This window comes from Tauraco erythrolophus, chromosome 1, assembly GCF_009769465.1.
Source record: "Tauraco erythrolophus isolate bTauEry1 chromosome 1, bTauEry1.pri, whole genome shotgun sequence".
Lineage (NCBI taxonomy): Eukaryota > Metazoa > Chordata > Aves > Musophagiformes > Musophagidae > Tauraco > Tauraco erythrolophus.
The window spans coordinates 74576510-74599494 of NC_141465.1; the positions used below are offsets into that span (position 1 = coordinate 74576510).

General features: G+C 35.8%; 1 protein-coding gene across 3 annotated transcripts in view; it reads left to right on the forward strand.

Annotated features, from left to right (window-relative positions):
• The window catches only part of FGF14 (fibroblast growth factor 14), a 434954-nt gene that overhangs the window by 338195 nt on the left and 73774 nt on the right, over positions 1-22985 (forward strand). For all 3 annotated transcript variants that reach the window (XM_086610973.1, XM_086610986.1, XM_086610980.1), the window contains one exon: positions 1432-1535. In XM_086610973.1, the coding sequence (XP_086467099.1) occupies positions 1432-1535 (104 nt within the window). The remainder of the gene's footprint in view (positions 1-1431; positions 1536-22985) is intronic.

Here is a 22985-nt window from a genome sequence, read left to right on the forward strand (position 1 = left end):
TTTTGTGTGAGTGTTGAAAGAAAGGAGTACTTGTCCATCCACTTCTATCTTTAAATTCTAATAGTCAACCTATGTTTTTTTCTCAGTTGTAAAGATTTGATCATCTTTGTCAGAAATGATCTGTGACCTTGCGTCCTTTGACTAACCAGGAGTTTTCACACCTTGAGAAAATGTATTTATCCACTGCAATTACATGACCCTTTTGCTCTTGCCAGCTTTACCCCTGGCATTCTGATTACAGATAGCCTCACAGGGTACACTTTCTGGTCACATCTATAGATACCCTTCCTAAATTTTGAGGAACTCACTGTAGGTGTTACTGCATTCCTGAGACCTGGCTTGATGGAACCATGGTCCTCGCTGCCTGTGTTGCACACGCAGGTTGCGCTTTTGGTTTTATCCAAGTACTTCTGAATCTGTGACTCATCCACAGTGGAAAACCGCTTAGCATGAGCTCTGGCTCATCCAGATCTTTTCTTCCGAGACTGTTTGATGTGTGCTTTGCATCTGATTTCCTAGCATGAGTCAGTAAACTTAGTATAGGTGTGTTCTGGCATAATTTTTAGAGAAGAAGTGGTCTCTCTCTCCTACTTATATCACTTCTTCTTTTGTTGTTCTGTGGTGGGGCTGGTAAACTCCAGCTCTTCACTCTGGTCTTTTTCAGACAGTAGTCAAAGCTGTGGCTGTTTTTGTTGTTACAGAGGCGTATACCATTGCTAGATTATCAGTTATTAGCTGGGTTTTATTTTTTTTTTCAGTTTTTGAACATATTCTACATTCAGCTCAATAGCATTTATGCACATTTAGATTCAAGAGCCAATTTCAGTGCTTTCCTGAGCTAGGATAAGCCTCTGCCATTACCTGAGGTCTGTGTACTACTGCTTGTATCAAATATATCATTCACAAAAGCAAAAAAAAATAATTTGGATATGAAATCACAGACCCCTTGAAAGCAATCTTAATGAGAGTACGTCTTAGTCCAAACCCATAAAAATGCCTTAGAAAATAAAAAAACTACTTGCCAGAATCAGAGAATATGTCTTCTGCAGGTTGTCTCGCAAGTATTACCCTTATGATCAGTCTACATTGATGAAGGAACTGTTGGGCTGTGACTCTTTTCGGATTGCTTGAGATACTTGTGTCTGCAGTGCTGCATAAATGATTACAGTCCAGTCTGTTGTGCTTTGTATTTGCTGGTTAGCACTTGTGCTGAATACTCTTTGAACTATTGCAGGACTTAACACCAGAGTTACTTAGGCTTTAATTTTAAAGGATTAACTTTACTAGAAGCAAGATTTTTCGAATTGATTTAATTTTAAAATCAGAAAAAAATATAGAGGGAGTAGTTTTATTTCTTTTTACTAATGATATTTATTAGAAAATTGCAATAACCATAGTATATTAATATCTGGTCATGCTTTTTCTTCACAGCGTTATTCAACCTTATACCTGTGGGACTTCGAGTTGTTGCTATCCAGGGTGTAAAGACTGGGTTGTATATAGCCCTAAATGGAGAAGGTTTCCTCTACACATCAGTAAGTACCTTTCTGAACTCTATTTGAGAGGCACAGCTGAAGTTGAAATCTACACAAGAATGAGATGCATATTCACTTTTAAGAAGTTCTATAATGCCTATATATGTATATACATATAGTACACACATCTGTGTAGCCATGTATGTATGCAGCATATCTATAAATGGGATACAGTAGAAATTACTGTGTACTATGTATGATAGTCTGTGTGTTAGCAGCTCTAAAAATCATTCTGCAGAGCACTTTTTCTGATGGGCTATACTGGTAGTGTGCAATACATCACAAAGATTATTATTTCCAGTTAAATTCTCCATAATTTTTAAATAATGATCTGCTATTCTTTTCTTAGTGACTTATTGATCAAAGTCCAGAAGTTGCTGCAGCAGTTATTTTTATTGAAAAGACTTACAGGTGTAACTTCTGTCTGAAAAGTCAGTAACAGTCTTACAGTTTATCATCGTAATCTTGTAATTATATGCTTAGCATTATTGATTTTTTTATTTCAGATGTCAGGAAAATAAAGAGTTCTGTGAGGGACTATATCTTTGTAGAATGATCAAAATTTAAGAAAAATTCTTTTGAGTCACAAACAAGACTCCTGGATAAAGCAATCGGAAAGTCCTCAGATTGTTTAACATATTCCAAATGATTTAATGCTAATCAGTCAGTGTGGTGTGAATAAAAAAATCCTCATTTTTGTGTAAATCTAGTGTCTTAACCTCCTATGAAAGACACACAGACTTTAATATGAACAGACAGTTCTGCTAGGTATTAACAAGTTGGCTTAAAGGATTTTTCATTACTATATTTTATTGCCATCTATGTTGAATTTATTTACATAGTGCTTTTTCCATTTTTTACGTCGCATAGTTCTTAATTCCCCACTGAATTGCAATGCATTGCTTTGTTTTCAATGTCCATTGAAAGGAAATTGGACAGATTAAGTTTCTGATGCCCTGAGGGAAAGTATTGTGTTTGTTTCAAATATGCAATTGTCTTGAAAAAGCTCATTAGGAAGAAAAAATGGAACTAATCTTGAATGTCAATGTCAAGACAAAGAGAAAATTCCTCCTCAAAAATATCTGCTAGAAACTCCAACAGTCTGGTCTAAAACATTTGTTTTCTTCTATTCAAAATAAAAAATTCTATCATCACAGGAAAACATGCAATATTTACTGTCAGAGAAAGAAAACTAGAAAAACCTAGAGTTATTAAAGAAAATGCATTCCTGACTTCCCAGTTCTATCACTTCATGTGGGGAGTTCTTTTCAGTATAATGGCATGAACAGTAATTTTTACTCTATTGGTACAGTTAAGAGTAGATTCTTGCCCAATACTGTTTCTGAAGTGAATTCTCAGTCCTCCAGAAAGAAATACAAATTTTAGAAAATGTACCAGGTTCCTGGAGGGTAATTCTGCACAGGGAGGGGCTCGACATGAACAAGTTCTGGCAGCCACTGTGTTTATGTATTATTCTGGAAATGGTCCAAGTTAAATGAATGGTGTCATGTGGGAAAGGGAAAGGAGTGGAAAGCACAAAGCCAGATAAGAAGAGACGGCTGGATCAAAACTTTGAATAGATGTGAACCTGACCCTTAGAACATCCTCAGGTCTGACAAGATATTTCTGTCACACCAATGGGAATTTGAATTGTTTTATCGCCATGTTTCTCTTTGAGCAACACAGATTACTTAGGTTGTGATCAGTCTCATGGATATAAGTAAACGGTTATATATAAGGAAAATATAATCCACGTGTTTAATGTTTTGCAGGATTGCATATTCTTCATTGCCACTAATGGCAAGATTTTTGGATTTAATGATTTCATATATTCCTGTAGTTATTGGCAATTTATTAAGTACTTCTGAATTTTGTTCTGTGAATATTGCTATGTTTTGAGTGTATATTTCACTTAAAAATTTCTTGGGAGAGTGTCACAATCTGTCGCTTTACCTTGTGTGAGGTAAGGAAACAAGTGCTTTTGGAATGTACTCCTTACTCTTCCTTGTGTGGAGAATGAAAGATGAATGGCTCATTAAGTGACAAAGAGATGTGACACATTAGAAAACTGAGTGGAAGCCTTTAGTTTTGGTATGTCTACAAAATTATTTTTAACTTACACTTTTGTCAAGTTGAAAAGTAGTAATATTTGGTAATCTAATGCAAATTTAAAAGTAGAGATTTCAAAACATCAGTGCTGTAATACAGGTTTGATTGTTTCGTATTAATGTATTGAAAACACTGACAATGTATTTTTGTCTTAGCAATTGCCTGCTTTCAGCTTAGAGACTAATGCATTTGAAAATAAGAAGACAAAGCATCAGAGAGAAGTCTGACTTCTCCCTGAGGATCAAGATGAAGAAATACTGCATGCAGAATATTTTAAATACTGTCATTTCTAGAGAAATGTTTTTAACCAATCACTTTCTATTACTGTCTTGTTGGTGGATTTTTTTGACTCTCTGTCACTGTTGTGTATCTGTTGCACCTGCAATGCAGAAGTTCTGTATTACATGTCATATATATTTTTCCCTTCTCATATAGATTTTTCCCTTGACTGTTCAGGGGAGGATGGGAGAAAAGAGTTTTCGAAGTCTCGTATGCCAACTGTCATCATTGAAAAAAAGTGCCACATAATGAGAATGCTAGTTAAAATTTACATGTATTTAGATATATTACCAATTTCTTATAAACATTTCAGACAAATGGAAGTGTGCACTATAAACTAAGTAGCATTAATAGTCTGAGATCAAAGTCCTGTCTAGTCCTCGCAGAATACCTCAGCATCCCTTTTTCCATTAGCAATAGCTTATAAGAATATCCTACATGTTGATGCCTCTCTCCAGAGAGTCAAGGCCCAAATTCAATTATTTTTGTCATCAACTTCACATGATGTTGACTAATTAAGCAGCAGCACTGACAGGAATGGTATTATGTCTGATCCTGCTTTCTGATATGTAGTATTTGGTAAGAGGAAAATGAAGGTACAGCGACAGACCAGTTTCACATATAGATTATCAAATGCAGATTTGCGTTGTTCTCTTGCTTTTTTGTTTGGGTTTTTTAAATTATTTTTAATGGTAATTTGTGTCAGTTTGGGAATCTCTTATTTTTTTCTTAATTTTTTCTGCCATATTTAAGACTTTTTCAACTAATTCACAGAATTAGAAATAGGAAAAAAGTGCAGAAATATCATAGAAAACTGTTATGGCAGTTCATGTTAGTCCATTTTATGATTCCTATTTTCCTGAGGTGAGAATGTGAGTCTTCTTGGATTATATCAATGAATTTCTCTCAAGAATTTCTTGATGTGTCTGGGAGGGTTTGGAAGGGCTACTGTTTTTCTTTTTTTCACTCTAGGAGCAAGGTGTTACCAATATTTGATGGCTACCAAAGGAAGAGAAAAGGGGAAAACTAAAATGTAGAAAGGAAAGAATTCCTAACTCTAAACCACCATTACCTGCTTGTGCTTTCTTCTTCATGTTTCCTTTTTATGATTTTTTCTGCCAGTTTTCACTGAGACTTGAGATGTGGACGAAACCAGAAAGGGAAGAGTACGCCTATGATATTGTCAGCAGCAGATATTAAAGTCATAACAATCCACTGCATGGTTCCTTAGTAAGACTAATGAACTACAGAGATGCTTTAAAAGATGACTGAGCCTGCAGGGCCAGGTCTGAACTGCCTGGTCACTTCTTCCAGTGTGGTGCCTGGCTGGAGTTATGCTCTGCGGCTCCAGGGCGTCTCTTCTGGGCATGGGGCAGTGGGAACCTCGCTGAGAGGGTGTAGAGAGTAATGGAGAGACATGGCTGCGTTTCTGGGAGGTCGTATGAACTTTTTATAAAGTATTTCAGAAGTAGGGATGGCACACTACTCGCTTTACAGAATAATCTTCTTGTAAGATAGGGGTTTGTGTTTGATCTGCCGTGTTACACAGTGTCGAGGATGTTGGAAGGGTGTTGGTTGAGTAGCATTTCTGTGGCAGTACGATGTCAGTCTGTGTCATAGCCTTCACAAATGAGAGAAAACATCAGTATCTGTTACTGGGAAGTGTATTTATCTCACTCTGGCAACTCTCACCTGAAAGAAAAGCCTTTGAGGGTTTCTCCTGACATTTCAGCAGCTTCCCAGTGCTGGTATTTCCATCACTTCTTCAAGCCTACATAATTGACCTGTCTGAGAAGAACAAAATTCAGCCTCAAGGAAGAAGATAGGAGCACAGACACTACAGCCTGCAAAAGAGTGAGAACAAGTAATCTGTATTTCTAGTATCTAAATCAAAAAGTCAAATGAGAAATAAGTTTCTGGTAGATTTTCATAGAGCCTCTCTTTGTGCTTTGGAATAACACTTAGTTGTGTGCAGTACTTTGAAGGTTCAAAGCTGCATAAAACCTTATAATAAACAGAACAGAGGAAGTTTAAACTAGGCAAAATCAAAGAGGAAATGTGATGTTGTAAAATTCATATTTTTTACAAGAATAATCAAAAAGAGATTAATGTGACATTGAGGCAGCATTTTTCTGTTGATTTTGTGTTGTTACAGTATAAGCGATTGATGTAGGTTTTTCCAGAGATTGTTCCCCATCTTGCCAGATACTGTAGAAATAGTCAGGAATATATCTCTTCAGAGAAATGTGGACAAATAGGAGCTTGCTTTATGATTTTAAATAGCTAGGCTTTCGTTCTAGTAGTCAGAAGAATACTGAATAATAGAATTGGGTTAATCTTGTTGCTTTTGAGGTATCTGTGGTTTTGTGAATGAAAGCACATCAGAGTGGAGTGGCTCCTTTAATAATATTGTGATCAATAGGAAACATGATTTTCTTTCTCATGTCAGACTTATGCTTTAGGATCTCAACCTGCTCCTGTGCTCTTATCTCCCAGCATAGACTTTACTAAGTCAGACAGGACCTTAGTTCACTTATCATTATCTGTGTCTTGAATCTACTCTGGCACACTTTGGAGAGGGGAAAATGGGTGAATTTATTTATTTGAAAATCACAGCTTCTGATAAAGACTTCTGAAAACTAGTTATGTTAACAGTGGTATTTGTAAGAGTGTAAATGTATTGACCCGATGCAAGCTCCATTCGCTGGTTTTGAGAGCTTACCACTAAAGTGCTTTCTTATGTATGAATATCTTCTTTGCATAGCCTGTTAACTTTTGTTCAGTTTGATATCAGTTGGAAGGTAACCTACGTTTTCCTCATATAACAAAAATTTGTTTGAGAGAGGAGTAAATAGCACGTTTCAGGGCTATGTTCCTGTGTAAGTTGAGTTGCATTGCTTGAAAAGTAAACAAGTTCAGCATGTTCCAGAAGTATTTGAATTACACTGACAGGGAGGAGGAAAGCATCTGCATGGTTTATGCTTATTTATATCTGTGTTTGGAGGTAGATAATTTGTCTCTCAAGTTGCCTGCCAAAAATAAATACAGAAAATTGCTCCTGCATTTATTTATTCTATGGTAGCACTTAAGGAACAACTGATAATGTAGCCCTGCTGCATTGTACAAAATACTGCCACATGTCCCTGCTAGAAAGCGTAGTAGAAAAGGCATATAAAATACATACAAAGTCCATGACTTTTTTCAGTGGGTTAGGTTTTCAGTACATTTTTGATTGAAGGTGCTGAAGCCAGTGTTTTCATGCACAAGATAAGGGAGAAAGGAGGCATGCACAGACACAGGAGAATTTGATAGGGCAGGAGAGAAGTGAGAAGGAACGAGATGAATGGAATGAGGCTGACAAGAGGAGACTGTGATAAGCAAGGATTTAAGAAAGCAGAGAAATAGCCCAGTTGAGCAGAACAGAATTGTAGAAAACCCTATGAGGATATCATCATTGTAGAAATGCCTGTGATGATATTGTCATTGAGTCTCGTGCTTGCATTTGTTTCTACCTGTCTGAATCTTTCACATGTAGAAATGGCTACTATTTAAACCACAGTTCATAAACAATATTAGTTAAAGAAATATGCTACTTTGAATATACAACAAAGGTAATTAGTACTATAAAGATACAGTATTTTAGTGTGGCTTCTCCATCTGTGGCAGCTGTTACACTCTCCTGCTCTTTAAGTGCTGTACTGGAGTAATAACGGAATTTGAGTCAAAACTTACTGTGATATTTCTTGCCAATTAAACTAAATGCATGTGTCCTGTTTGGTTCATTAAGGTTCACAGTATCCTTGACAGAATTTATTTGAAATTTATCTATAAGAAAAACTTTCATATTTGCTTAAAATATTTGTTTTCCTTTCCTGCCTTTATCTCTCATATGCACATGCAAAAAACCTCTTGGTATATGTCTTCTCTTTCCCTAAGATTACAGAAACGTACATAAATGCATCAAGGTTAAAAAGGTGCTCTTCCAAACTTTTTGTCAAAGCATGGAAGATCAGAGTCAGCAGCTGCAGCTGGACGTTTTTCAACTAATAGTTGTATGACAAGGAATAGTAAGTGTAGGTAGGTATGCTAAAATGAACGTAATCTAATCTCATGCTTCAGGAAGTAAGATGATTGCCACAGGGATCAAGAGGAATGCTTTCCTCAATATATGGCATCGCTTACTCTAGATGCACTGAAGGAGATTTGCCTCTGAACTGTTGTGCGATGGTCACAGCCAAAGGCTGAGCACAGGCGTGATGGACCAGCAGCTTAATCTAGTCTGTCAAATTTCCACTTCTGGCATTTCTGTCTCTCATGGTAACCTCCCTGTATTTTTGGCCAATGTTTGTTTCGTTGCATAAATACAACCACACTTCTGTGGATGTTTCTTTGTTCTTAGACATTTAGGGTTGCTGGTAATCCTAAATGTTGAATGCCATTTCACTGTGTATTGCTTAGTCTTCCAATATCCTTTTTGTCTTCTGTTCTTTTACTTCCCTAGTAATCGACACTGCACAAGCAAAAGGATCATGTTTGAAATTTCCAATTTTCTACTCATTACTATTTAATCTTACTCATCCATTGCATCAAAGTATGAAAAGTAGCTAACAAAAATCTAAAATCTCTCAAATTTTAGAAAATTATCAAAAACATGTTTCTAAAATAAAACCCAACTACTTCTTTTCATTATTGGTTAATGAATATTCAAAATCTTGAAGACATTGTAGATCGATTTTATGGTAAGTTTCATTTCCTTTCATAATGAATTTGGTTCTTATGATGTAAAGAAGACTTCTCACTGCATCTTCAAGATTTCTACGTAAGAAACAAAAATTAACTCTGTGTGGAGTAGAACAACAACTATTAGCCACATGTAGTACTGTCTATCACTGCTTTAGCTGCATAGCTAATCCAGCTTCTGTTACTCAGGGCTGTTTCCAAAAGATATACAGCTAGACACCAAGACAGATGAACAGAAATTATCTATGAGCTTTTAAATATAAAGTCTGTTCTCAAAAAAAATTCTTGTGGGCTGAAGAATGGCTTTAGTCAGGTAAAAATATGGTTTCATTATGCAGGAAAAATTCAGTATTTTCTTGCAGAAATTAAATGTATATTTTGATAATTTTTAATAATTTCTCTAAAACTTAACTCTCTGGATCAAAATAGTCAATATATATCCCATAATATTAAGATGAAAGAGGAAAACATTGTATTCACCTATGTAATTAAAGAGAGTTATGTAAGTATCCTTTAACTTCAGGGAGCTTGTTAAAGCAGCCTACATATCCTATAGTATGATGATGTGATCTCAAGTATGTGAGCAGTAATTTATCGTTGTATGTTTGCAATACAGTTCTGTATAACGTGTGATCCTTAAGATCGAGCTGCAAAAGAAGGATGGTATATTCAACATGTTATTGTAGTGCACAACCCTGCACCACAGGGCTTTGTATAAAGGATACGTTTCTATAAATACCTCGTGGAAAAAAGCCACATCAGTCTTCACCACTGTGGTAAAATGAAAGCGTTTTTGCAATGCAATAGCCATATGTATTTTCTGTATTAGTTTTAGATATGTTAATGACTGACATACATAATATGCGTTGTATTTTTGGAACAAAACAGGTTTCATATCATTCTTGATTATTTTAGGTCTTGTTTTACCTTGCTATTATACACATTTATTTTCTTGTTGCAGTATATTATTTTTTTTCACTTGAATAGGCAAGTGTATAGCTAAGACTAGTGAATGATGATCAGTGATAAATTTATATCCTCTGTAGTCTTCCCATATGCCAAGTGTGCCTGTGAAGTAATTTGGGATGTTTTAGTTTCTTCCTCCTTGGTGAGGCAGCTTTAGCCGTGGGCTGGATCCTGCATGGAAGCTTCACCACCTGGGCAGGCCTGTATAAATGCTGATTCTACATGTCCTGACTAATGATCCCTTACCCTGGCCTCTTGATTGTTGGTGGAGCCTATTAATCTGGGAGCTGCCCTAGGGGGCTCACGGCCCCTCGATTTATGTATGTGTGCTGGGGGGTACAGGGGCTGTTTTCCATCAGCTTTCCCCAGTTGGATTTTCCGTGGCCAGGGATTAGATACTGCGTGTGTCTTTGCAGAGTTGTGACAGTCTGTGGGTCAATGCATCCACATATAACAACTGGGATCATCTCTGAAGCCTTCTCAGTCCCATAGGTCTAAACCTCTCTGAAAGGGTAACGTGAGAGTACCTTTTATTCCCTTTTGCTAAATTTGTAGTTAACTAGTTGCTAATCAGAGTTCACTTACAATGTAAATGAATGTGTTAGGATTGATTTTTAGCTGTCTATACAAAACTGGCTAGAAAAGCATGTATCCAGTAACCTCTTGTACATAGTTGTAGCAAACATCAAGTCTTCATCTCCCTCGTGGTTTTTCATGTCAAAATCCTGAATCCTCCACTTTCTTTGCTGGCAACTTTCTCTAACAGCGATCCCTGGGCTATTTCCATGGATAGTCCCTGATCATATGTGCTCATTTAGACAAGTATGATAGACCTTATAACTTCCTTTTGACATTTTTCTTTGTAGAGTGTGACTCTTTTCTGCCTTCTCATTTTTCCCTCATTTGGGACACTATTAAGTCACCAGAGAGGCAGTTTTAGGTGGAGACAGGCAGATAGAGACCTCCAGGAGAAAGGTATGAGGTTCACCTATCTTGTTACTTGACCAAGCACTAGCTGTGGTGTGGCACTGGAACAACATCTAGCAATGGTGGGGCCTTTTCTGCCCATAGTGTAATGTAATGGCAAGCATCTTTAATCAAACAAAAGTTCCAGTTTCGAATTTGTGAAATACTGTCTGAATATCGGAGGGCTCTGAAATTCTCAGAAGTTCCAAGTGTTGGCCTAATTCTGATGCTAATTATAATTGCTGATCTCATAGATAGCAGAGTTGGCATAACTGAGCACTTTTAAAATTCCCTCTTGCAAGGGTTAAACTGGCAAGGTTTATTGTGCAATGTTTATTTAACATATTCCATTCACTGTCAGAGAATAAGCTGTCTTGACTGATTCTTGTTGACTTGACAAGGATTCTTGGGTTTTAGGAGACTAGAAATACAGCCTTGGGGACATGCTGTCTCTCCCTGAGGGTGTCTCAAAAGGAATCATAAATCTGTAGAAAATCCGCAGTCAAACCTGAATCCTGCACTAGAAGTGTTGGAGTAGGGGTGAGTAGACAACTCATCCCATCGTGTTTGAATTCAGTTGTGACTGTTCTCTACATTCTGGTCTCCTGATACGTTTGTCGCTAAACATTTCGTAATAGAAAGTGACACGATGCCACTACCTGGCAAAACATGAACGCCTGGACTTAACATGCAGGATCTATAGGAGAACCCTGTACTTAGAGTAAGGAAAACAAAAAACTGAATTCCTTCTGCGCACCTGTGGATTTCTTTTTCCAACAGCATGTCATGTTGTGGATAGCATTGGCTTATTAACAGAATGGTAAAACTTTTTAACCTTGCCAGACATTTACATTATATTATTTAATCTTTGGGTTTTTTGGGACCGTGAAGCTGAAACAAAGTGTTTCAACATGAAAATGAAATACCAGTACTTTGTGGCTCTGCAGATGTGCACAGCTAACGACCTAAGAGTTTTCCGCAAAAGAGATGTGATTGCCTAATTCACCATGGAATTGTTTACTTATTGCAGAATTGCCTAATGGCTGATGAATTTTAAAAAGATAGGGAAAGGGTTTTATATTACAGGCATAAACCAAAATATAGCCAAGATTTCAAAAGCATAATATGTTCTCTTTTTCATGTCCCTCTTGGCCAGCATTTGACTTCCGTGTTGTGACTGATGTCCCCTAAGCAGTTATACCCTGTCATATTGCCATTCAGGCTACAGGCCAAAACAGACACAGTCCAGATCATCAGGAAAGATAATAATATTATGAAAAGATCTACTCCTAAAATTAGTGTAGAAGATGTTAAGAATAGGTAGAATTATAAGATTTTTTTTAATCTATTTGCCAAGTATTTCTAGTATTTCTCCCACCGATTATACTTTATTGGCTGAGAATGGCTTTATTTTGAAAACTAAGAGTTTAATTTTTATAAAATTGTAATTAAAAAATAGACCCGCCTGTGATTAACCATGTTCCACAATCCTTGTGCGTATTTTTTTCTTTATCCTGGAATGTGTTTGGATGTTCCCTGCCAAGGGAAGAGCAAGGTGCATGTTACTGAAATAATGTGAGAGTAGACTGGTGAGACAAAAAAGTAAAGTATAATTAATCAAGAATAATCTGGAAGCACCATCTCTGTAAATTATATATGTTCTCAGAGAGAGAAAATGTATTCTCTCAGAACTCAGTTGCAGTTGTAATTTCATACTTTCATAAGAATTACTTTTCTTTCTGTAATGGCATAGAATAATTTTTAGATTTGATAGGAATTTTTCCATTCATTGCAGTGGGACCTGGAGCTATTGGGCTGTACTTCATTAGGTACCAGCAGGATTTGTATGAGTGCAAGCATCGTTCTCATTCAGCGTCTTCTTGAACAAAATACAGAAGGGAGAATCCCTCTGTTTAATTCATCATCCAAATGCTGTTAGTAAAAAATATGTTTAACTTTAATTTGCATACCTTTTGCTTTTTTTTCCCCTCTCTGTTTCCTGGAGAACTTCTTTTAAGATTTAGGGTAATATAGCAAGAGGCAGCATTTAATATTCTTTTTCAACACTTACATTGTTTGTGAGCGGGACTCAGTGGACTATTTTCTTCTTGACAGTTGAAGATCAGAAGTGTGCCCTTGTCTCTTCATTTTTGAGTATCTATTGGCACCAGCAGCAAAGGAGATGAAGGAATCGGCCTTTCAGGCATTGGAAGTGACAACTTCAGAAGCATCAGCTGAGGCAATTCTATCACCCATTTAGCATTCATTTGAGCATTGAAGGTGGCTGAAGAATAGCCTTTGAAAACAGAATAAGAGATAAAATTATTTCCCCTTAATACTTGCAGAAATTTCACTGCATCTTTGACAACAGACAGCATCCTGTCCTGTGCTATCTATCCTACTTAGAACTGTGAAAGCCACTTTTCTTCAGTTGACATGATTAGAATAGAAGGTATATCAGTTGATCTTTGATTTTCTAAGATTATTGTATTGATATGACTGCTCTATAGATGGCATGTAAGGAATAGTGAGATAATGTCTAAACTACTGTGTCCAACTCATAGCTTCAAGTGTCTAAGTATGGCGTTGAGAAAGAAGGAGGCAGAAGAAAGGATTAGGGTTAGATGATTGACAGGTAGATCATAGTAGGTTCACTTCATACTCTGCCAATCATATGAAAACAGTCTCACTAGTAAATTTTGCCTGAAACTACTCAAGGTAAAAATATCCTCATTTGAAATTGTTGGAATTACCCTGATAGGAAATGGGGGGCATTGGCCGTGTCAGATGCAGACAAGATGCAAAGTTCACACAAAGTGTCCTTTTATTCTGGCAGATCACAGATTTTGTTAGCTGTGAAGAGGCATGTTCAGTTTCATTCATCAGTAGGTACACCAAACTTAGAAATACAGCATGAAGTTTTGCAGTCCTGGCCTTAAAAATAAATACACTGTAACCTTGTTATCTTCTTGACTTCAGTAGACATATTTTTGCGTAAGCCTACAGTGAGAGAAGTTTCTTGGACGGATTTGTGGAATGAAACATTAGTCATGGAAATGTGAAGAAAACGTTGATGGGTTGTTTAACTGAAAAGTCACAAAATAAGTCCATGAGAGTAACTGTTAACTTGTGATATTACTGAATAAAGAAATGATGGATAACACTTGTGATACTGTAGCTGTTCATGACACCAATTCCTGAGTGTTAACGAGAGCAGAGGAAAGTTGATTGTGCTTGGACACCACCTGCGCCAGCAAAAAAAGTGGGTTTTTTTAAACATCTCATCTTGGACTTACTACAAGGTAAAATGAAAGACTTTTCCTAATTCTGTCTGTCGTCCACATTAGTAGAATTTAACGAGAGTATTGCAAAATTAGTAGTAAATCCTAGAAAATCTTGTTTCTTGGTTTACAGTTTTGCTGCGCAGAAAAAGTAAAAATGACAACTTGTGAAAATGAAAATATTTTGTTTAAGATATTAAATAAAAATTTAAAATATTTTGAAAGAGATACTTTGAAATTATCCAGGTATAAGTTTACTTTAAATCCAGAAATAATTGCTCAACAAAATTTTCATGATCTTGACTTGTATTCTGATTTCGGCTTGGGGAGAATGCTGAAATCTTCCTGGAATTTTTAGTCAAAATTCTAGAAAATCGCAAGAAAATAACAGCATCTATACAAACTGATTTAATAATGCTCCTATTGCTTGTATGTGTAAACGGATATGTTAGTATATATCCTGCCCCACTATGAATAAAAGTAATGTAAATTATACATAAAGATGTAATTTAATCAGAATTAAACAAAAACCCCACAAAACTATTTTAGAATGAACCTGTTCTCTGTTTATACAGCCTTAATAATCCAAATTATTTTCCAGTTTTACAAGAACTGAACTTGTGTATTTTGCAGATTCAGAGTATTTCTTTCATGCTTCTGTCAATAAAATGAAAGTGTTGATAATCAAATCAGGAAGCATTGCATTCAAAGGTATGTAACAGTAAATCTATAAAAAAACCAGAGAAAATTGGACAATTGTTTTACCTTCTTATTTATTACCATCTGTTGGTAATTTCTAATCAGACTAGGTGGTATTTCTGTAAAAGAAAAGGACTTCAGAAGTTCAGTAAATATGTTAGTGCATATGTGGTGTTTTTTTCCTCCAAAAAGATGAAACAACCATTTTTCTTCACATTCTTCCACTTGGCAAAGCAACAATTGTTGAAAAATGCCCGCATCTAATTTCTCCCTTTTTTGTCAAGTCCTATTTGTTAAAGTAGTGCTGTACTCCTTTCCTTTATCTCTGGATGGAAAGAGGAATTTTATTTGGCATTTCATGGCCTGCTGCTTCTTCTAAAGGTTTCCAACTCAATTCCCCTCACTGGTAGACAGCAGGGGGTTCTACAGCTCATGCTTGAGATTATTAGTAGTATCTTTCTGTTAATGTCAAATTGGTATCACTCTGTGATTGGAGTGACCTGGAAAGCAAGCTCTGCTGGATAAGCCCTTATTAAGGTGATATGTTGTTCCTTCATTGTGGGGCAAATATCTACTTCTAACTGTAAAAACCCCATCAAATATATAATAAAAAGACTCATTTGTTTATAGTATAAAGAGGTAAAACAAGTAAACATAAAAATAAGCAAATATTTTCATTAATTTATTTTTGTTTGCCGTATGTATTCTAAATGTAAGCATTGAAATGTCGACAGAAAGGCAGGTTTTTCTAGGGCAGGTTATTAAAATTATAATCTTACATTATGCTAATAAAAGAATGCACCAAGGATTTCTCACACACAACAGCAGTTTCATACTTTTGAGTAGTCTCAGTGAGGGGGAACTCTGCTGCTTCCATTAAAAAAACTTTGTGAAAACAGAGCCTAAGCAGTGCCAACAAATACCATAATATGATGACAGAAACTTCTTATTTAACAGCTTCCACCTGAGGATCCCAAAGAACTTAACATGCAGGGATGAATGTAGCTTTGTAACTCGCATGTGTGCTGTGCAAGAGTACCAGTAAGTTTTCTTGTCTTCCTTTAAAAAAACACATAAAAATTTTGGAAGCTGTTTAATTTGCAATTGTTTAATTGACTATGGTAACAGAAGTATATGTCAAGTGTTAAGTATACAGCAAAGATTTGAGATATGTGAACATGTAACAGTAGAAGCTAGTCTGCACAGAGCCCCTAGTTCTTTCTCTGGACTGTTTTGAAGCTGGGCTCTGTCAGGGTTAGAAAGGAAATATCTGAATTTCTTATTGTTATCTTGAATTTAAAAGTCATAGTAAATTCATCATTGCACCATAAAATGTGATTTGAAGGTAGTCACAAAGCCTCCTGTCATCTGGAAAACCTCTACTAAATGATTGACCTAGATTCAAATTATTTGAGATAACTTTATGGTAGAATGAATTTAACAAAACTTTGAAATTCTTTTTGAAGCAATGTATGTAGATTGCAGTGCGGAATATGCTAATTTCTGCCACTAAACCATGGCAAAATTGCGTTGTTCATCCACATGCTGTCTCCAGAAATGTCTCCCAAGTAGATTCTGTAAAAGTCCTAGCTCTTCATCATTATAACAAAATGATAAACACAGTGGCAGAACAGTGAGAAAACATAGTATGTGTTTTTCATACAGTTTGTTTGCCATGGGCTAAGACTTCATGTTCAAAGTAGCTGTGTAAAATGAGCTTTTTTGCTTCTCTTTTTTTTTTTTTTTTTCCATTTCTGGTGACTATTTCTTCCCTCAAGTCTGTTTTGTCAGCTAACTGGATTACCTGAATACTGGTACTAAGATGTAATTTCTTCCAGGGGAATTTTACATAGAGCCACCTTATCACTACACAGATAAAACTTTACTTTCACAACCTGCTCTGACTCCTTTGGTTCTGACCGTGAAAATCTCCTAGCTGTGCTAGAGTAAGACAAAGCAGCAGTACAAGAACCAAGCTACAACTTTTATTATGTTTTACTGCCTCTTGGAAAAGTTTTGCTAAATATGACTCTATTATCTTCTAGGTTTAACTTCTGCAGTGGAGAACAGTGAAGAAAAAGTAATATTGAACAGATAAAACATAAGTAATAATTTCAGATGTCAGACAGCATATACTCCATAATTATTTCAAAATTCCATAGTTTAAAAATACAAAATCCGTGTTTATTGAGTAACAAATTAAATGAAATGCAATGAAATGATAAGCACTCCAGCTCATGATCCTGTTAATGCTGCTATTAGATTGGGCCCTTACGTTCTAAGAGCATCGTAGGTGATTTGAAATGTAAATATCATTTAGAAAACTACCTATACTTTTATACAGCCCTCTCTACTTAATTAAATGATGTGACTTGTTAAGTTTTTATGCTTGAAAGGAATTATGTCAATAAAATTGGACAAGGTTCTTTCTCTTTGATGAGATGTACTTAGTAGTTTCTCTTTCATCTTAGAAGTACCATAATGTTGTAAGATCTTGGGCTGAAGCTGAAGAAACTCCTTTGTTTCCATTTCTTTATAGTTAAATGGCTTTTTATCCATTTTGTACAATTAAACTAATATGATACTAAAGCATTACCTTATCATTAACTACTATATTTTTTAAGATGCTGACAAATAAAATTAAGTAACAGCTAAAGCTAGTTGTTAGCGTGATATCTCAAGAGACCTGTCTTCTCATTTTGCAGAGCTTCTAGCACTGAGGAGCTTAATACAACTCCTTGAATACTTTTCCTAAGTGTAGCTCACCATGTATAGAGTGTATTATATGATTGCGTTTACTTTGGTCTTCAGGAATGCTTCTCAACATTTTTTACTTGAAGCCCGTATAATCTGTTTGGGTTATTTTCCCTGCTTTCTATATTTTCAAATGCTGCATGCCAGGAAATATAGTATATGAAAATATATTTTGCATGCGTCACCCCCTTCACTTCGAAGGTAAGCTTCAAATGTTTTCTGGATTGTATGTTGAAAATTAGTGGTCTAGAAGGCAGGATGAACATTTGTCCTAAAAATAGTCTGCTAGTCATGATAGTGTTAAGAAACTCCAGGGCAAGTTTTGTTGTTTTTTTTTTTTTTTCCATACCTTGCTTAACAAATTACTAAAAAGATAATGAAACATCAGAAACATCACTTAACGTTTCTCAGAAAAAGTCAACATTAGAGTCTCATTAACAGCACCCTTTATTGTGAAGAAAACATGGGGATAAATCAATCCTGCGGTATTACTGCGGTTAAAATTACAGGTGCTTAGTGCAATGGAGGATTAGGCTGCAAACAGTATGCCTGAGGGCGTCAAAATCGGTATTATGCAAGTAGCTTATGCGTAAACCTGGCTACAAATGATTTTCCAAGAAAAGTGCATATATAACAGAATCTAACATCCAGTTTTCTATTTTTGTTCATTATGACTTCTGCTTCCTTTCCTGAAGGATATGGAGGGGACATGAAGGGTGGCTGTACTTTTTGTTCCGTATAACCCTAAGAATGGCAGAGCCAAAGATAAATGCATCCTTCTGTAATAAAATTAGCTAAAAGTATATACATGGAGTTAGCAAACTCTTAACCAAACGTATTTTGATAAGTTTTTCCCCTTTTCCATTATATATAATCATTTGCATTGCTGTTCAAAGGAAGACTTTTGTACCAATTGTCAGGGAAAAGAAAAAGACTTTTCAAAGGGAATGCATCAGGATATTCTGTACCACCTAGTCATCAGTGCATAGTATGATGCTGGCTACCTTAATAAAAAAAAATTACTGTAATAAAAATTTCCAGTTAACTTGGAAATGTGAGATGGTAATGTGAACGCAGTTTTCTAATGCCCATCTCTGAGTGGCTCAACAGGACAATTACCAGGAGGAGGTATGAAGCAGACAAGTGCACCTGAAACCCCATATATACGAAATAGAAATTGCTGCAGAGATTGTTTTGAGAAAGACCCATATGAGTAAAAGGATAGTGAATCAATATGTAACTGGAGGTAAACGGTGTGAAAGCCTGTGAATAAATATATCATACTCTCTGCTGTTGAGATCTGAAAGGTAATTTGTGATTTAAAACTGCAGAATAGAGTTTTATTATGTACACTTGAGTGCTATCTGTAGTATAAATAGACTCCTTGTTAATATGTAATGAAGCTTTTCCTTTGTTTCTCCCTTCCTTTTTGCATACTGTTACTATGACTTACTACACTCAGGAGGCTGTGTTACTTCTCCGTTACCAAAAAGAGAAGAGATTTTTAGAGGACCTTTATTTGATGAGAGTTTTACAATTTAGGGTTTTGTGATTTTGTTCTACTGTTTGGGATTTTTTTTTACATGGGAAAATGTTGTATTTGGTCTCCCATTGGTCCTTAGCTAAGAACTAAGTGATACATTGCCACAATATTCATCATTTACATTGTTCGTGTTTGTTTCCTGCCCGCTGTCGATTTTTGTAACTTGATTAGAACATGCTTTTATGTCGAAAATGTGTCCATAACTTACTTTATATCCTTACAAGAACTCTCTCACATTAATTAAAAAGTGATTAACTAGAAGTTAAGTAATTCTTAAAGATTAATATAACTTTAAATGCATTAGTTTTGAAGACTTGTAACCTCTTTTCTGTTGTATTTCTTTCTTAAGTGTGCTTGCAGCTTAACCTTCTTTTATGTAGAAATGAAATCACTAAAATAAAATATTTTCTTAAGGTAAATCCTTAGAAAAAAGTTTCCTTATATATTCGTGGTGATTGAGAGTCTTCTTCAGAGCATTGAAAAAACTTAGTAGAATATTCTAAGAGTTTTTGGCAGCATAAAGTTTAGATTAATTTCTTTCAGTGCTTCCATTTTAATGTGACACATGCAAGTAAGGTAAGTAGGGAACTTTGGTACTTTTTTAATTAGGCCACAGGGCAAGACAAGAAAATTCTAAAGAACAGGATTTTTTTCTTTAATGTTTTTCATTACAAATACCTCTTAACAGATATGTGTTAACTACAGTGCATGTTTCTCATTTAAAAATGTAGTTATTTACAAGAAAGAAATTGTATGTTAAATAGGCATAAACAAGTGTTCTCAAACAATGTAGATGATTTTTTTTGAAAGGGAGTGACATTTACAGTACAAGTTAATCTTCCACATGTTTTTCTAATTCAGTGACTGTTGATCATATGATACATATGGTAGATTGTGTTATCCTCCCCCAGAGTGAAACCTGCAAGTGCTGATAGTAATACCATGTGTCTGTCTTTGGTACTGTAGTCCTGCTTTCCTTCCTTCCTCCTCTACTCCTTTGTCCAAACAAATTGTTGCCTTTTGTCAATTTTTTAGGCAGACCTGTAAGTGGATATATATAGATGTCCTGCCGTACCTCTAGCAGATCCACATTAATTTCAGCGGAACTCTGTCTGGAGCCACACATCAACGCAAATCTGCAAAGGACTAAAAATGTGCCCAAACAAATCAATATCCCAGATAGATACCCTAAAATCTTTCAGGCCCACTCAGTGGATAAATTGGAATTGTAGTTTGATGGAATTAGGTAAAATGTGAGTTTGAAGGCTGCTTTCAGAAAAAAGTCACAAAAGATGGAGTGAAAATAAATGGACTGTTGTATTAAGGAGAGCTGACATTTACTACAAGAGCCAAGATTAAGGAAAAACTAGCCAAACTATCATAAAACTAAAGAAAATAAGAAACTGCTTTGACTATTAGTCATGCAAATTGTAGAACAAATGGAAACAAGGATATGGGACTAAGGATGGATCTGGAGGACTAACTGAAGCACGTAATTTGGAAAAGAGAAACCTCTGAAAGTTATAGTGAGAAACATAAAAGGTGGCAAGAAGAGCCTGAATAAACATAACAACAGTAAGAGAAGGAAAAATGAGCCTATAAGTTCATCTTTAATAGGATGAGGAGCGTGCACAGCATTGAGAAGGCCAAAGTTGTCCAGAACTAATCTGAACCTAATTGGATCCTCTGGAGAGTGAGTCAAAACAAGACTCACTCGAAGCTTAGAGGACTTTAATATAGTTAGATATATTTGATCAGAATTGCCTGATGTTGACTGGCCTCTAACATGCCAAAGCAACTTGAAGCTGTGAGGGATAAGGTAGGACCCAAAAACCTAAAGCAAGGCAAGCATTGTATCTAGCGTTGAGGGATAGGATGGAGCGGGAGGGGAAGATAGAATTTAGCAAACTATCTTTCTAGATAGGTTCTTTGAAAAATCATTCATTTTATAAATATACAAATACTAATATAGTAAGAAACAGGCCGTATGAATTTATCAGGAAGTTACTGTGTGAAATCAGTCTCATTTCTTTCTTTGATAGCGTGGCTCACCTAGTGGTAATAATGAAGCTTTGTGTATGCTGTGTCTTGAATTTAGTAGGATTTTGACATTGAAGGAACTGGATTACATTAATCTGTACTGTAGAGGAGCAAGGAAAGCAAGCAATTATTTTTATATTCATCTAGGATAGCACAAGAGGTAACTAGTTTAATTGTCAGTGAAGACAATGTCAGGGAAAAATCTTTTAAGTGAATGAGGTGCTGGGAAAAGCTAAAAACCTATGAATCATCTCACTGGAGGTTTCTAACTATGAGTTAGACAAACTCTTGTCAGCATGATCTAGGCAGACTTGATTCCGATTCAGAGCAGGCAACTTCAGCAGGGTCTGTAACCTCTCTAACCAAAACCCCTTCTCCAGTCCAACACTTGTGTGATTGCTCTGATTTACATAGTCTATGACTCTTAGCCATTGAGAGATAATGCAATCAAATAATTACTAGCTGCAATCTTCTTTACCTTGGATGTATTGTCATTTGGACTGCAACACTTAATCAAGCTGTCAGAATAGAAAAAGAAATAGTTAGGGGACGGCCCATTTCAGTAAATCTGGTAATTAGAAGATCTGAAGCTGAGTTTTTCCTTCTAGTAAGCTTAGTTAATTCTAAATGTAAGAAAAGTAGCAGCCTGAAATTGAAAAAGTAGTAAGTGTCTGCCTTTATTTCTACTAAGAGCTGTACAGTTCTGAATATTAGGTTTAATTTCACAAGCTTGATGAATTTCAGTCAGTATTTGGTGTATTTCCCAGAGAAGATTTCTTCAGGTAGCATGCATGCTCAGACTAGTTCAATATGGCTGATACAGGTTCAGAATAATTTTTTTGAAGTCCCTTGGATACTTCCCACTTAGAAATATAAAGAAATAGCAATCTAAAAGTATGCTTTTATTGCTTACTTTACAGTAAATTCAGCCCAATTAACTCAAGACTTTGAGAGCCCTGTGGAATTCAGACTGAGAAGACTGAAACTGAACAATGCTTTTTTTTTTTAGTGAGGAGTACTTTTCCAGGGTCAGTAACATTCCCACAGATGCCACATTTGTTCTAGGAAGCTTAAAGGATACCAGTGAATTTAGTAACTGGGGATGCTTCAGAAGCTGAGATGATTTCTGAGGCTGCTCAGTTCCATGTGTGTGACTCACTAGACAGGGTTTTCAGAGAAAAATTGTTTGTATCTGCTTGTAAAGAAGTAACGCTGTAATTACGTGGCACACACCTTGTATAGGGTAATAGCAGATTGTTGCCAATTTTGTGTATATTACAATTTTATCTCTTTTACATGTGGGCTAGTAGTGGGCTGATCTATTAGAAAGAAAAATTAACTTATGCTCCAAAAAGTAGCGCAACCTCCCGTTGTACTCCTCTTGGCTTCCTGGTCTGCAAGGCTCATCTCTCGCCCTTCCTCCTTCCCTCCCTCCCTCTCTCTCTCCGAATTTTAATGCTTTAAAATATTGTCTTCACAAAACAAGATACTGTTGTGGTTTTTTTTTCATCTTATGTCCCTAAATTTTCATAACCGTGTTCTACATACGAGCAGCTTGCTTTATTTAATTTGGAAATTTCTATTCTGCACCAAGGGAATCAAAACTAATTGTTAGAGCAAAGACTGAACTGCATCTAGTCTCCCTTGAGAGGGTATTTGTAATGTCCCCATAGCAATTAGTGAAAAAAGAAGGTACACGGTGATGTTGTTATTATTTATTCTGGAGGTAAGGTTGCCTTTCTGTAAGTCATCAGATATACCCTCTTCTGTATGTGTTTTTCATGTTTAACATATAACAAAGTCTTGTGTTAATCAGTGGACTATGAGAATTAGCAGTGTTTTCCATGAATTCTGAAAGAAATGCATTAAAATCTGCTCTACTTCATCTGGGTTTTAAACCATCTTTAAGAAATACTGTGCATATATGAATATATAGAAGCCTAAATTTACTCTGACAGTAAGGTAAAGTCGCTTGATTTGTGTGATAATATTTCAGGAAAAAAATCAGCCACTGTAATTGGTAGTTGTCATCATATCATATGATATGAGTTTAATGTATATAATTCAAAGACA